Source organism: Pyrus communis, chromosome 3, assembly GCF_041283825.1.
Source record: "Pyrus communis isolate YQ-2024b chromosome 3, ASM4128382v1, whole genome shotgun sequence".
Taxonomy (NCBI): Eukaryota; Viridiplantae; Streptophyta; class Magnoliopsida; order Rosales; family Rosaceae; genus Pyrus; species Pyrus communis.
The window spans coordinates 25390613-25407103 of NC_142567.1; the positions used below are offsets into that span (position 1 = coordinate 25390613).

Consider the following 16491-nt stretch of genomic DNA (forward strand, 5'->3'; position numbering starts at 1 on the left):
TGAACTTTTCAAGTGTCTCAAGTTAGCATAACTTTGGGCTGGAGTAGGCCATAATATTTAAACTCAAAGGGAACAACGAGAACAAATGCATAGAAATGGGCCAAGTGATAATTGGAATTTCAAGAAAGTATGGTATTTATTTAAATAACTTCATATTTATTTTGTTTCTGGGATTAAGTTTCTTGATTTTGTGTTCATGTTAAAACAGGACTTACTTGCTATAAATTAAGCACAAGTCACCAGTTTGATTCTGACTTTAGAAGGTTGAAACTGATCCAAACCAGTTTCTTTTTAATCGTTAGATTTTAATTTTTTTTTTTTCTTTGTCCAAAGATCTAACAGTTGAAAAAAATCTGAATTATCCATTACTCTAGAATATCACAAAAATTCCCTAACTTATGAGCTTGATTGATGAATTTCCATATATAAGATTTTCATAAAAACTTTATGAACTTCATTGGACACGGCCCCTTTTTATTGAAATTTAACTTTATTCTTTTTCTCTTTTTTTAGTGAAATTAGCCGAAGGTTGTTTTAATTATTAACACCCCACAAATTTATTCAATACACTTCATTTTAAAAATTTTTAATTGAGTAATTTATAAGTTCACTTAGTACTATAATCTAGTGATATTCCTCTTTACTTGTAAGTGAGAGGTCTTACGTTTGATTCTCACCAAAGAAGAATTTGAACCACATTATTACTAACTCATTGTAAGGCCAACAAATCACCCGATGCTCTCCCTTAAGCACAAAAAAGAAAACCATAAAAGAAAATGATAATTTCTGAGAAAGCTTCACATTTTCGTTGGGGAAACTCCACAAACTACACGGCTACCAAACCAAATTTTTTTTGCAGGCTCATTACACACACTTTTTACTTCTCACATACTCTCTTAATTTTCGGTCTTCAAATTGAATGATTTGAAGAATATCAAATGACATAAATCAATAAAGAGGTGTGTGGATATCACACCCCTAAAATTTACACTGTGAAGATACATTATGTAATGAGATATACACCGGTGATGCAAGTTTTTCCTTTTTATATTTACTAGAAAATGAGATATTTATTGAGAAAACACATTTTATAACCATCTTAACCTAAAAGGTTCCTACTTGATATTTTTTTTTTATCAATTTACAACGTGATTGTATACTTAAATTTCCGTAACTGTCAGATTATCTACATGGTAGACCTTTTTATTTTATTTTTTTTACAAAAGTGCTATTCACATATTCATTTTTTACCTTTCACACATATTTTTTTAATTTTTTTGTTATTATTATTATTTTTTTTCAATTTATTCAATCAAACGGTCAAAAATTAAAAGATATTTTTGAGAAGTAAAATAGGTGTCAACAACACCACCATTTTTTACTCAAGTTTCAACAACACAACAATCATTCATGATATTACAATGAAAGACCTTGTTCCAAAAAAATGAAGACGGAAAGTCAATAGACCGAAGGGGTGTGATATCCACACATCATTTTTTACTTCTCCCACACCTTTTTGGTTTTCGGGTGTCGGATCGGATGAATTGAAGAAGATCAACGGACATAAATTAACAAAGGGTGTGTGAGAAGTAAAAAAGAATGCGTGGATAGCACACCCCTAGACCGAATAGTTATTGTCAAGGTTCTAAAAGACACTAGGCACTAGTTGGGCGACGGGTTGGGGCCTAGCGCCTAGGCGGACTAGGTGGATTTAATTAATTCTATTATATTTTGTAAATAAATGTCTGTTTATACTTAAAATATATATGATTTCATCATAAACTACAAAATATAATGATATAGTTATTGTCAAGGTTCTAAAAGACACTAGGCGGGCAATGGGTTGGGGCCTAGCTCTTAGGCGGACTAGGTGGATTTCATTAATTCTATTATATTTCGTGTAAATAAGTATCTGTTTATACTTAAAATATATATGATTTCATCACAAACTACAAAATAGAATGATATATATATATTATGAGCTATTGGAACATAATGAAAACATGTATACAACGTGTGTTCCTTTAAGTATTCAACAAGTCTCTTACAATTTATTGAAAAAATTAAATGCAAAATGAAAGTTATTTATTTTCTGTCTAAGTGAGTCACAACCTAGGCGAATGTCTAAGCAGGTATGGGGGGGGCTAGGCGAGTGCCTAGGCGGTCTAGGAGGGCGCCTTAGTAGGTCTAGGTACCCTTTTTTAATTTTCAAACGCCTAGGCAATAATCGGAGCGGTGGCCAACTGCCTAGCGCATAAGCGGGGCTTAGACGACGCTAGGCGGATATTTTTATAACAGTGTTTATTGTTATTAACAACTTGTAGGTATAGAGTTGAACGTGGAAATTAGGTATCCTCTTTTCAGTGGTTTTATAAGGACGAGGATCATCTCTGGATTTTCTTTGTGGGGATCTAGATGATTAATCAATCGTGTCCATTCATCGTACATCGTGCAATCAATTTTTGTTAAGTATTATTTATATTTAATTTTAAATAATTTTTAACCATAAAATTTACGATAAACGGACACGATTAATTAATCATTTAAATCTCTACCAATAGAATCCAGATATGATCCTTTTCCGTTTTATAATTCATATGTTATAAGCCCTACCCTACCCCTAGTATGCATTTAATTATTTTAATATAGGGCTGTGACAACCTTGGATCTCCATTGTTCCTTTTTTTCTGCATGTTCTCCTATTAATTTTATCACTTCCTTTTGCTCATCACATTTTCACCTTTTGCCTTTTGGAAAAAGATCATCTCCAGATCTTTTTCACCAAGATCATTGAATCAAGTGATCAGAACTTTTAAAATTTTATCAAACGACTCATTTGTTTTAACCTCTTAAAAGCTATGATAATTTTTGACCGTTGGCTAAAATTTCAAAGATCTGGATGACTTTGGTAAAAAAAATCCGAAAATGATATATTTCCTTGCCTTTTACCCTTCACCTTTTACCTTTTGCCTTTTGTTTTTTATCTTTGCGTAATGTTAGAGACAAGAATTTTAAATAAAATTTTATAAATGAAATGATTTGATTGTTTATGATTAGATCGTTACTTAAGTGTTATTTAACGTGCTTATTTTTTATTAATAATACATCATTTGATTTGCAAATTTGGTTTAGAAATTTGATTTTCCTAGCATTCTCCTTTTCCTTTTACTTTCTTTTCTTCTACTACTCTTAGATATGAGCACAATATATTCACGGGTACGAGTAATTACGGTTACTTGCTTATTCAAAATTCATAATTACAATTATGAAAAACTACTTGAACAAATAAACGAGTATACTCGTAAAATATAAACAGGAGTTTACAGGTAGAACTTTTTACCTTTTGATTTCTTTTTCTTCTACTGCTCAGCCTCTCCCTGATCCCCTTTTTAGTTGAAAGCGATCACTTTAGTTTGCTAGGCACTTCTTCAAAGCATATCCTCTCTTTTATCTTTTGGTATATCTTTTTGGTCGATGTGTAACTGTATCGATAGTATATTCATCAAAATTAAACTAAGTTGGATTATTTTCCTTTTCTTATTTACTTCATCATATTTATTTAGGGATAAATGTCATTAAGTACCCAATGACATATATTTGCCAATTGCTATGTTCATTGGAAAAAAATTTCATTGTGTCACTAACCCAACTTGATACACCTTTGTGATGACACTATTAGTTGAATTTTTTTAAGTTTCTAATCAATTGTATTATTATACTTTTGTGTATTAAGTCATGTTCCTGCACATTGAAAAATCTATAATGTGGTCCAACTTCGTCTAAAGTAAAAATCGAATTTAAACTTTTTCACTTATAAGTAAAGTAGAACATCGTTAGATTGTAGTATTAAACGACGAAAAAATATTAGATATAAATAAAATAATGCCCTTTCAAAAGCGGGGCCCATGAACATATTGTCTCTCTCTCCTAGATGCCTATCTGATGTGACCGGTCGATCATCCGGTCTTCCTCTCAGCCGTCCGATGACAACGATTGCTTCCGGGTACAATACAAATCAAGTAAGCCAGAAAACACCACCACACACTCTCACTCTAACTCGCAGCTCTCTTTCTCTCTCTCCTCTCTTCTGATATGCGTTAGGGGAAGAGAAAGACGCAAGCATCTCGGATTCCGAGGCTGACCTAATGATTCCTCTGCGCGTTTGATCTCCCTGCTTTTTCACCTTTCTGCTCGCACAGACCAATGAGCCACCGACACATTTTGCTCCGCCCTCGAGCCCGTCGTGGTCTCCGTTAAAGGCGGTGATTGCCTTTGCACAAACCAAAGATTTACTCCGGTGAGTACTATGCATACGATGCCACTCGTGTGAGTCAGAAATTACGAGACTTTTTATTCTGTTTGTTTCCCGAGAAAATGCAATTTTTTCTTGCTTGCTGTTTCCCGGATTTTTGTGCCGGTTTGTTTTCTAGTTTCCGTTTTCTTCCGTTCGGAATTTTTCGGTTGAAAGACTTTCAATTTTCTGTTGGCCGCTGAGAAAGTGAAGAGAAAAAGATTTCCTTTATTTTATTTATGTTATTTTGTTTTCGCTGTGATTTCGTTTTAACTGCCAAGGGGGTTGAGATAAGCCTAGGGGGTTGAGATATTCACTTACTGTTTGGCAGCTGAGAAAGTGAGAAAAATATTTCCTGTGGTTTCCTTCTCATTGTCAAACGGGGCAGAGCGTTCTGGTTCTGATTGTGGAATAGCTGGCGAGCTTTGTCGTTTCCGTTAGGCTTAGCGGCGACGGTGACACCGTCGACGACGACACCGTCGACGACGACAGGGCGTTTTTACCTTATCTTTGATTTTTGAGATTGGGGTTTCAAATTTCCATGGACCACCAAAGTTCTTGGTTTTGAATTTGCTTCTCTGCTTTCCCTGTTTGTCAATGTACAGCTCCCCAATTGTCTTGTTGCATTTGAGATTTCAGTTTCACGCTATTCAACTCTCTTGTTCTGCAATTGTGTTTTGTGGACGACAATTTTTTGGAATTTTATGTTTGGGAATTAGGATTTAAGGCCATATGTGTAGCTAATTGGAAAGTGAGATTATTGATAGTTTTAATTGAGCAGAGTAGACGAGTACATTTGTGCTATTTTTCCTGTGATTGTAATATCTGAATGTGTGAGAGCTTATCTTGTTTACCACACCGTGTATGCCGAGCCAACGAGTCATGAGAGTGAAATCAAGATCTAGATACATGTTGTATTGTGCTTTCGCTATTTTTTCTTCGGAGTTTCCTGGAAAAGAGGATGTGATAGATTCCTGAGTTCTGCTGTTGTTATTGTAAATACTGCAATTAGAATGTGTGTCATGTTCTTAAATGTTGGGAGAAGTTATGGAGGAGCGCTTCCACCATTTTTCGGGTTGCTTTACTAGGGAGACCTCAACTTGGTGTATTTCTTGTTTAAAAGGCTCTGACTATGTTATTTTGCTTCTTGATTAGTGTAACAGGTAAGTTTCATTTGTCCATTAACCAATATAGTTAGCGAGGAAAGAACAGTGCTTAGCACGTCTATCTGTTGTTTGCTAGTAATATATGGAATAACCTTGTTTTAGTATTAAAATTTGTAGGGCCGCTGTATTCAACTTTATCATTGTTTTTATCCGCAGATTGGCCAGCATCTTTGTGGTTTGGTGCAACTGTGTAGCTGAATAAGATGCATATGGGGCTTCCTTGTAGTAAGATTTTTCAAGTTTGATAAAGCAGGACATTGCAGATAGCAACATGGAAGGCTATTTAGAACCCAGAAGGACTTCCAATGATCAACAATCTGTGGGAACGTCTGGAAGCGTATCATGTCCAACAACTGCAAGCTTAAACCAAGAAAACAAGTCCAAATCAAGAAAGTCTAGTTTGTCCTATGCTGATCTCCATCATGAGATTACAAAGAATATAAATGATATTCGACGTGATTCTGTTGGGTACCACCAAAAGCAGCAAATTGATAAAAAGAAAAAGGAAGAAGATGAGCTTGTTAAGTACATGTCAAAGTTGCCAAGTTATCTTGAGAGGGGAAAAAACCTTCAGGAGAAAGTTTTAAATGTCGGTGTCCTAGACTGGGGGCGCCTAGAAAAATGGCAGCATAGCCATAAACAGATGGCATACAGAAGTAGCTGGTATTCACCGTCAAGTAGTAATACAACCTCATGTTTTTCGACAGATGAATCATCAACCCCTTCTAGCCGAGGCCACAGTTGTTCTCCTGCTCGACCGAAGGTGCGTCGTCCTTCACTGGAATCTCATTTCATGAAATCTCCATTAGAAGGCCATTCTGAAGTTGTCAACTGTTTTAGAGAAAGGGTCGAAAAGTTTCAAGATCTTAAAGTTGATGGGAGTAGCACCTTGAATGGGCTGGAAAAGTCCATTGGAACAGATAAATCTTTATGCAAAAACCGCCAAGACATCAAGGTGGAACAGTACATGAGAAAAGATTCAGACCCAAAGAGTGAGCCAGAAAACGGAGTTTTGCAGAGTGGCCCACATGAAATTGCAGCTCACGGTGAATTAATGAAGAAATCAGAGAACTTACGTAAACCTTATTCAGAAAATTCTGAACGAGATATCCCTGAAGGATGCCAGAAAGTTGTTCTGCTTTTGCCTAGAGATTGTCCTGAAAACAAAGATTCTGGTGTTTCCAATCCATCTGATTCAATGAAACTGCTTCATCAAAGAGCAGCAAAAGCAACCTGGGGAAGATTTTCATATAGACCCAAGGAGGCATGCCATGCAGAGCTCAGAACTGATATGCCACACTCCTGCCCTTACCCTTCTGAAGTTGAAAGTAAACAGTCTCGGGTAAAACAGCTTGGCTCTGTAGATGCTACGAGTATCAGATTACAATCTAATGTACCTTGCTCAGTAACACAGTCAGCTAAAACAGGAACAAGCCCATCAAGAGGCATAAAAGTAGAAGAGAGGAAAGCAGCTGTAGCCTCCGCATCTTCAACTGTAAGTGAGCCTTATAAAGGAAAAGATCTGAAACCAAGCAAAGCAACTGCTGAAAAAGTAAGGAGCACTTCACCTTTTCGCCGATTTAGCATTGGCATGGGTAAGATCGGTAAGATTTCCAGTTCTAAGGACTGTTCAGATGTACAGAAGCTGAGTTCAACAACTTTTTCAGCCAAACCTGGTTCCACGAACACTGTGACTTCCACTTTTATGGATGCTTCGGACGATGATAAGTCCAATTCCACTGGCAGAGCCAAGTCGAGCCCTCTGAGAAGGTTCCTGGATCCACTGCTGAAACCAAAGGTGGCTAGCTGCCATCCCTTAGTGGAGCCATCAGAGACAGGTTCCATATCAAAAAATAAGCTACGCAAGTCATCTGTGGGGGAAGTGGATTCTTTGTCTGAGCTGCCAGGGAAGGTAAAACTAGGTATGACTGGTTGCAGAACAATTAATGTCAACAAGTCAGCTATGGTCAAGAGAAGTGGATCCACAGCAGTTCAAGCTCTTCTACGAGTTGCAGTTAAGAATGGCCTGCCCCTTTTCACATTTGCGGTTGACAATGACATTGACATTCTTGCAGCCACAGTGAAGAAGTTAAATACCTCCAAAAATGATGACTGCAGCTGCATCTACACATTCTTCAGCATCCAGGAAGTCAAGAAAAAGACTGGAACTTGGATGCATCAAGGCAGCAAAAGCAAGAGTCATGACTATGTCCATAATGTTGTGGCTCAAATGAAGGTTGCTGATTCTCAGTTTCCCAATTTGGTCAGACTGGAAGACTTTAGCGTTAGAGAGTTTGTTTTATTCTCTGTAAACCTGAGACAGGCAGATTGTCAAACCTCAGACTTCCAGCCAAATGATGAGCTTGCCGCCGCTGTTTTCAAAATCCCAAAAATGACCAATCAGCAGTCTACCAGAGTTTGGCATGATAGGGATAACTGTAGTATCTTTCCTGTGATTGGTTCAGATGAGTGTTTGTCTAGGGTAAGACGCCATTCTTATTCCGGGGAAGCTGTAGACGGTAAGCCTTTTGTTGGTACCCAAGGCCTTATTAGCACAACAGTGATACTTCCTACTGGTACCCATAGTCTACCAAGCAACGGAGGACCGTCGTCACTGATTAAACGTTGGAGTTCAGGCGGATCATGTGACTGTGGAGGTTGGGATTTGGGTTGCAAACTAAGGATATTTGACAATAAGGATCAAGTCAGCGAGAAATTGACCTCACATAAAGTTCGCCACTTCACAGATCGGTTTGAGCTTTATTCTGAGGTATGTTGTTTTTCTTTAACCTCGGTGATCTTTTTCCACCATATTTTTCTGAAAATTCCCGGCTAATTGGGCCTTTTGCTTTATTTTGTATGCACAGGGAGGATTACAAGAAAACCAGCCTGCCTTCAGTTTGGCCCCATTCAAAGATGGGATCTATTCAGTTGAGTTCAATCCTTCACTCTCAATCTTACAAGCATTCTCCATATGTATAGCAGTATTAGATAGTCGGAATCTGTGTGAGTTCTCTGTGTCAAGGAACTCGTTACAAGAACAAACTTTCGGGGAAACTATGTTAATGCAAAATGATGGATTAAGTCTTCCAGATCGAACTGAAGGGGAAGTTCCTGCAAGATATTCCTCATATCCCCCACTTTCTCCAGTCGGGAGGGTCTAGTTTTACCATGATTGCCTCTTGAAGTTACTGTACATCTTCAGTTGCCCGGGTTGATATTGTACAAAATCTGCGGTAGGTGCCTTGACTCGTATTGGGTTTTAGATTCATAACCCCGCGAAGATAACAGGCGTCGGGAATCCGCAGATTACTGTAGATGTCAGCAGCAATATATGAAGTAATTCATATGTATTGTGAGTTTAAAGTGTTTAATCCATTTAAATCGTGAGTGAATAGTATTTTTTTTTCATTTGAATTTCAATAAGCTCAACATTTTCTGATGGGAATATTTTGGTGAGTAATAATCCAATTCCTGTAGTATGGGGGTGCAAACCCCTCTTGAAATATGAGGCCAAATATTGTTGCAGCTTGCAGGCTATTTTCCAACGTCAGGTGTGGAAAAGTTTATTATAAAGTAAAAGTAAGATTGATTACGATAAACGTTCTTCCGATCCTTGTAAAACAGGGGCTTCGTTGGCTTGGGGTTGCCTTGTTTTACTTATTTGGTATGCATATTCCGTCTGCATTGTTTTCCATGCCTGATTCAACTGATTTATGTGCATCAACGGGAACTCTCTCACACGCACACGCGCACACGCACATGCACACGCACGCGCTCTCTGTAATACAAACGTAGATGATACAGAGTGTCTAGGTATCTTACATAATTGCAAGGCAATGATCTAGGGGCCCTGCAAAAAATCTTGGCTGTGAAGCAACGGCAATACAAATGTATGTACGACATGCATTTACCAGGTGGATATGCGCTAAATAGTTGAAAGGGAATTTAACGGGTGGATATACGCTCAATAGTGGTCGAAAGGGAATTTAACAGGTGGATATGCATTGTTGTATGAAACTGGCTTTCTTTGCTGCACGGATAAGGAAAACTGGTTTGGCTTCTTTTTGAATGCAGTACAAAATTAGGCACAATACTTAGCTACTCAAAGATGAGTAGGAACTCCTACTCAAAATTTCTTAAAATTATTTGTTGTCAATTTATAGAACTTCGTTTTTATAATCAAAACCGTTCATATTATAAATCATCCTATAATGATCGTCTCTGCAAAAAATCAATTAAAACTAAGGATATTTAGCCATCAAACTGTTTAAAAACAAATGAATGGTATTGGTAAAAACATTACGAACCGTCTATGTATTTGCTACAATAGATTGACTAAACGACCTTATTTTTAATTTATTTTTTGCAGAGATGATATTTACAGGGTGATTCATAGTATGAACGGTTCTGATCATAAGTACAAAGCTCTGTGATTAAAACACTAAGAGTTTTGAGTAGAAATTCTAACTCGTCTTTAAGTAGTCAAGTATTGTTCCAAACTTACGAGGAAAGCCAAAAGCAAAAATGAGGACGTATGACTGAGAAAGTGGATTAGTGTCTAATTTTATAATTTGACCTTTATTTTTTCAATTTACAAGCAATATTAAAAAAGAGAAAAACAAATTTGAAATCTCAGATGAAGAAAAAAATACGCTTGATCGATTGAACTATATTTTCTCTATTAGAGTTCAACATAACACTACCACTTCTTTACCGAGAAAAATCGAATCACTTCCAAGCACCAACACTATTACTTTAAGCACCGATATTAACCCTTTTTTAAAGTGTTTGTGTGTAACTAACTACTTGCACACAATCAAAGCACTGTGATGGCCAAAATAGAATTTCAATGTGGAAGATGTTATTAGTTCGAATCTTTCATCTTGTTGATTAATACATCACTTAGTATGATAGGTTTAGGTGTAGATTGACAATTTACATTATGTAACTAATCTAACTCACATCTGTAATAACATGATTTAAAGTGGACAATTCATTTACTCACAGAGTGCATTTTTGCTCCCTTAAGTGAGAGTAATGCTTATCCCATTGATATTGTTAGATTAGTTTAAATTTCGAGACTCGTGTCTTAAACTAATCAAATCAAACTAATCTAATGAGGAGGGTTGAGCAAAGATATATGTTTTTGTACGTTACACAGACTGCTAACCGTACTTTGATATTTAACCAAAAAATAAAAAAGAGTTTTTTTAATTGTGCACTCCTCGAAAAAATATTTTTTTCTTTTCTTTTTAAATATAGAAATTTTTTGGAGTTCCATATCAAGTTGTTTTTCCAATAAATAAATAAATAAATTTATAATTACTTATAATTATCTGTTTAATTATCTCTCCCCCAACCACTCTAAAACCTTCTTCTCAACTGCCACCGCCGAGGCTGAGGAGACCGAGACACAAAATACTCGGAGAGAATTTTATCTCCTTTTTTGAATTAGTCAAAATCCCAATCCCCAAATTTTCAAATTTCCAAAATTCAATCCAATTTTCTCAAATGATCCTCTTCTTTTGAATTTATTGTTATCGCGTCGGACGATTAGAAATCGAATTTATAGCGGTTAATTTGGAGTTGTTAATGCTGATTCATGACGAGCTCTAACCTCACATCCTCCCAAAATGCCGTTTATCTTTGCTCGCGAGGCTCCTAAGGTTGCTGCAATTTACAATCATGGCCGCCACTGTTCTTGCACTTCAAATTTTCAATTTTTATTTGTAATTTCAGCGTTAATTGATGAATTGATGCTTGGATTGTGCAGCTATGGAGGAAAGTATGCGCAGAGACTTCAACTGAGCTTTCGCTTCTCGCCGGAAATTGGAAGTTTGTCCTTGCTGGTCTCATTTTTCAGGTTTTCCTTCGGTTTCAATTTTCATTCATTTTGTACATGAAGTGTTTGTTTTTGTAGCATCTAGTTTGTATAGATGTTCATTACCTTGTGAACTTACAATTTTAGTACGCGATTATAATCGAATCATAGGAAAAGACATGATCATGGTAATGGTGTTTACGATAGTTTTGTGAACTACCATTAGTTGTAGTAGTTATGGTTCAAATTTAGTGTTTAAATTTGAATCCCAAAGGAGTGGACTTTGAGGTTCGCTTCAATCCATAATTAATGATTCTGAACCGGGGATGGATTTATTGGTGTCGATTTAGTTCATATTATTTGTTGCGCTGAAGTGTGTAACCTGCGGAAGAATTGTAGCTGTTTCGGTGATATGAAGTTGAGACCCTTATGTGTTGGACAGTAAATTATGCTTTGGCCGAAATTATTCTCCCTATTCAGTGGAGTTTTCTTTCACTGGGTGGGGTCTTTGTGTTATTTGCTAAGATATCTTATGAGAATTGGTGCTTGTTCAGAAGTTTATCTAGTAGTTATGTTTGTGTTAACAGTATCTTCATGGAGTAGCTGCTCATGGAGTCCATTATTTACATCGGCCAGGACCAACCCTTCAAGATGCTGGGTTCTTTCTACTCCCGGTGGGTATACTTTTAGTGATTTTATTGGGAGGGTTTAATGTTTAATAAAACATCTATCTTATCATTCTTTACTGTTGCTTGGTGTTATCTTAGGAACTTGGTCAAGCCAAAAATTATCTAAGTGAGACTCTCTTCGCTGTCATCTTCTTTTCCTTTATCTTGGTAAGCTTTCTGGTAGATAATATTAGAAGTTAATTTAGATTTATCCTGGACTTGTCTCTTGTTTTTGAAATGCTAGTTGTTCATGCAGCTCTCTATTTCTTTAACTTTGCTCCTTATTGCCTGTAGAAGTTTGATAGTACCTTAATCCAAAGTTTTTAGTTGTTGATTGCACTAATACTGTGTCTACTCTGTGCAGTGGACATTTCACCCTTTTGTTTTCCAGTTGAAAAAGATATATACAGTCCTGATATGGTGCAGAGTATTTGTGTATTTAGCCGTAAGTACAGCTTTATTTTTCAATAATTTTTTTTTTTCTTTCCGTTTTTGTACGCTGGTATATCTACATGTCCTATAACATCATCCATATTGATCTTTCTTATGGAAGTCATTCATCATGGCTACATATGTCCTTGTTTTAGGTGGAAGCTTTTAAGTGTTTCGTATCTTCTAATAAGCAATAAACATTCATGTCTATGGCAATTTGGTGAATATTCTATAGTAACTGCACGGATTAAAGGCTCCAAATCTGCTCATGGTTCCCAGATTATGTGACCTGCTTATATGATACTAATCCTTGAGCTTGGAGCATTTTCTGAAGCACCTGAATGGGAATTGCACTCAGAAACTCTTCAATTTATGAATAAAGAATGCACGACTTCTGTGAATTTTCTTAATTTCCATTGTATGGATCAATGGACTTAACAGTATCTTATGTTGTCCTGCTATATTTTCAGCCAGTATTTTACTATCTTTGCCTATATTTTGCATTTTGTTTAGGTGTGTCAAATGCTCCGGATCATCACCTTCTACTCCACTCTACTTCCTGGTCCAAGCTACCATTGTCGTGAGGTAAACTTATAGAAGACTGCAAGTTGTGGCTATTAGCTGGATGTAATCTTGAATCATTAAATTGTTGTAATTAAACGATGTTTTACAATCAGGTACAACTGTCTCTTTCAGGGCTCTAATCTTGCCAGGCTGCCCCCTCCAGAGAGTGCACTTGAAGTGCTCTTGATCAACTGTGGGTTTGAGTTATTCATCTTGTAGGTTTAATTCTTCAGTAACTTCATTAAGTGTAATGGCCTTCATGCTAATATGATGTACATGAATGTGCAGTTCCCCAAGGCATTGTGTATGGTTGTGGTGATTTGATTTTTTCATCACACATGATTTTTACCTTAGTATTTGTGCGCACATATCAGAAATATGGAACAAGGAGGTAACTAATCTATATTGATAGGAGGATTGTATATACTTTCTTTTGTCATTGTTGGGGTGTGGGTGCGTGTTCTATGGATAAACTGGTATTCTTAATTTGTTGACACTACTGTTGCTTTTCATTACAGGTGCTTTAAGCAGCTTGCTTGGTCAGTTGCTGTGGTTCAGAGCCTCCTGATTCTAGCTTCTCGCAAACATTACACAGTGGACGTTGTTGTTGCCTGGTAACACGGATTCTGTTATGCTCTTTCTACTCGAATATCTTATAATATACTGGTCTGAGTGTAAGTCTTTTGTTGCCCTGCAGGTATACCGTGAATTTGGTAGTGTTCTTTATAGACCAAAAATTGCCAGGTTAGCAAAATGCAATTCCTATAATCTTATCTCCTCTTAAAACTGGGCGAAAGTTTGTTCTTGATTCCATCTTTCAGTTACATCATTATGATGTCTATAGTTGAATCAGTTTTGTATAGTTATTGACCGAAAGAAAGGGATTTTTTTTTTTTTTTTTTTTTTGGTATATATTTAGAACAAAGCAGAACTTTTAGTAAGCAACTCTTTAGAATACCCAAGGCTGTGTATCTGCTGACTCAATTCTAATCCTCCGCAGAACTGCCTGATCGATCTACATCTCAACCACTGCTACCAATGAACACCAGAGAGAAGGATAGCAAGAACAGAGAAGAGCTTGACAAATTCCGTAACGGAAATTCTGCCAACATTACCACTTGAGTCCGGAAAATCAGTAAATATTTCTTATATTCCCGTTCTGTTTGACATTTCCTTGAAACATAGTATGATAGATAGTTCAGAAAGTTTCGAGATAGGAACGTAGTTAGTATATGGTACATAGATGAGCAGCACAATGCAATCTCCGTCGGTTTAGCGAGGCGGGTAAACCTGATTTGTATGATTGCTGGAAATGGGAATGGAATGTTTTAGGTTTTCACATGCTTATCAGTTTCACGGTTTTCACTTTTTATCATCATCATCATCATCGTAGAAATTAGAACGAATCGAGAAAAGCGGTGACTGATTGTGGATGAAATCCAAGTCATTGCCTTGGAGCACCAGGGTGTCATGTTTAAAGATTGTTTGAAATTTGGTCCACAAAACACCGAAACAGGTTGCGTGGGTGAAGAATGGGAGAGATGGAGAGACCAATGCACCTAGGACAACATGGCTTGGTGTTCTCTAAGGTAAATTAACTAGGGGTTAGGAACTCAGGGCTGGCATGACCCAAATATGCAATTTGATAATGCTTCTTGTCTGATGGGCCCACCAAGGAACACCACCACTTCCCTTTTAAAGTGATTTTATTTTGTCAGATGCCAAATCGTGTGATTTTAGTCCTTGGTTGTAGATTCAGTTGTCGGAGGTTAATTCCGTACTCTACTGATTGTACTATTCAAGGACAACTTAATTTTGTTATTTTTGGCATAATTAGCTCGAGAGTGACATATGCGAGGGTAAATACTAGATTGGACTTTCTCAGTGTAAAAACACCCCACGTGTTACTGCCGGATTCATGATTTGAACCATAGGGTTTCAGTATTAAAGGTTCAAGTTTGTAGATAGAAGGAGAGAGCAAAGCGTGCAAAAAATTAAAAAAAAAAAAAAGAAATAAGAAAAAAAGAAATAAGTTTATTCACTGAGGCATTTCTACGAGCACTTGACGGATTTGTTGTCGTTAGTCAAATCATGTTGCACGTATATCAACATATTTCAAAATAAGCGGTTTGATGAGTGATATCGAGAGAATTTGTCAATTGTTTTCGACGTAACCTATTGAGATATGTCTAGCAGACATTATCTCAAATATTTGGTGGGCATAAAAATTATCCATATCAAACATTTAGAGGGTTCTGAAACACACATTCCCATGTATATTTTCCGACTCCGAGTGGTCTTGAGACCACCTTGGCTAAATGTAAATCCGTCCCTACACGCGTCTCACGTGTTACTATTGGTGAAAAATTGGTTGCGGAATTAAATTCCTGTCCTTAAACTGCAGTAACTAATCAACTATATGGTTTAAATCACTACGATTGGGATTACACGGAACAAATGGAAGTTCGGTACAACTAGAGGGACTAACCTATACTTTGGAATTTCCCAATTTTTTGAACATTGCTTGACAGTTAAGGAATCCTTCTTCCTTACAAATCATAAGCCGACACATAATATAAGAGTAAATCTCAGTTTACTACTCTCAAGTTTCGTGGTTTTCAACGTTTAGTATATGAAGTGTTATTCGTCCCAGAGTCATACCTAAAGTGTTAATTTTGGGACAGTCTCATACATCCGTTAGTCTGGCTATTAAATCTCCCGTTAATTGATGATGTGGCGCCCATATGAACAATGACTAGATGCCGAGTGTCATTAAGAATATTAAAATAAATAATTAAATAAAAGTATTAAAAAAAAAAAAAGGCACCCAGAACCCCTTCGTCTTCCCCGACCCTCCATCCCAATACAAGAATAATTAATTTTGCAACTCCAAAACCATAATGGAGAAATTGAATCAAAAACCCACTTTTACCAAAAATTGGATAATCCAAACAATGGAGGAAACGAATATGAGGATCATAATCTATCCATTTATTTAAATTCCACACATTTAACCTCAAATCTAACAGATCTTATCCTCAATGATCAAAACGCACTCGGAGGGTGATAAATCAATTCAATCTCTGAAAAATACTCAATCAATCACAAATTTTCACCAGAAAAAGATTAAAGTTTGATGCAATAACAGCTTTAGATCCAAATATCATAGATTAATTAGGCATAATAAAAACAAAAGGGAAAGAGAGAGAGGGATCTGAGAACGAGACCATCTCCGTCCTTGTCGAATAGGTTAAACGCCTCCTTGAACTCGGAGATCTAGTTGTCGGTGAGTTGATCAGCCATTGTTAAGAGCATTTGGCTTCCGAGAAAATCATAGAGAAAATGTCCAAAATGAAAAGGAAAATATGTATGTGCGTGTCTCGAATATGGAAAAATGTGAGAGACGGGTAGGCTTTATATATCCAAAGAAAGAGTGGTGGAGGGGATGAAGGGGTGGAGGGGTGGAGCCGTGGAGCTGTGGAGGAAGACGAAGGGGTTGTGGGTGTGTGTGTGTTTTTTTATTATTTTTAAATACTTTTATTTAAT

General features: G+C 36.7%; 2 protein-coding genes across 3 annotated transcripts; both read left to right on the forward strand.

Annotated features, from left to right (window-relative positions):
* Positions 1-3898: 3898 nt before the first annotated feature.
* LOC137715784 (uncharacterized) lies at positions 3899-8983 on the forward strand. Of its 2 annotated transcripts, none has more exons than XM_068455131.2 (3): positions 3899-4297; positions 5614-8227; positions 8325-8983. In XM_068455131.2, exons 2-3 carry the CDS (start codon positions 5729-5731, stop codon positions 8619-8621), a joined length of 2796 nt encoding a protein of 931 aa, XP_068311232.2. In that variant the 5' UTR covers positions 3899-4297; positions 5614-5728; the 3' UTR covers positions 8622-8983. The 2 variants fall into 2 exon arrangements, with proteins under 2 accessions (XP_068311232.2, XP_088547596.1); XM_088691470.1 differs by having other exon boundaries at positions 4030-4326.
* A 1785-nt stretch (positions 8984-10768) lies between these two features.
* LOC137715576 (phosphatidylinositol:ceramide inositolphosphotransferase 3) lies at positions 10769-14286 on the forward strand. Its single transcript, XM_068454919.2, has 11 exons — positions 10769-11126; positions 11234-11323; positions 11869-11955; positions 12049-12117; positions 12314-12394; positions 12895-12966; positions 13078-13138; positions 13234-13336; positions 13464-13559; positions 13643-13689; positions 13946-14286. Exons 1-11 carry the CDS (start codon positions 11094-11096, stop codon positions 14065-14067), a joined length of 861 nt encoding a protein of 286 aa, XP_068311020.1. The 5' UTR covers positions 10769-11093; the 3' UTR covers positions 14068-14286.
* Positions 14287-16491: the final 2205 nt, after the last annotated feature.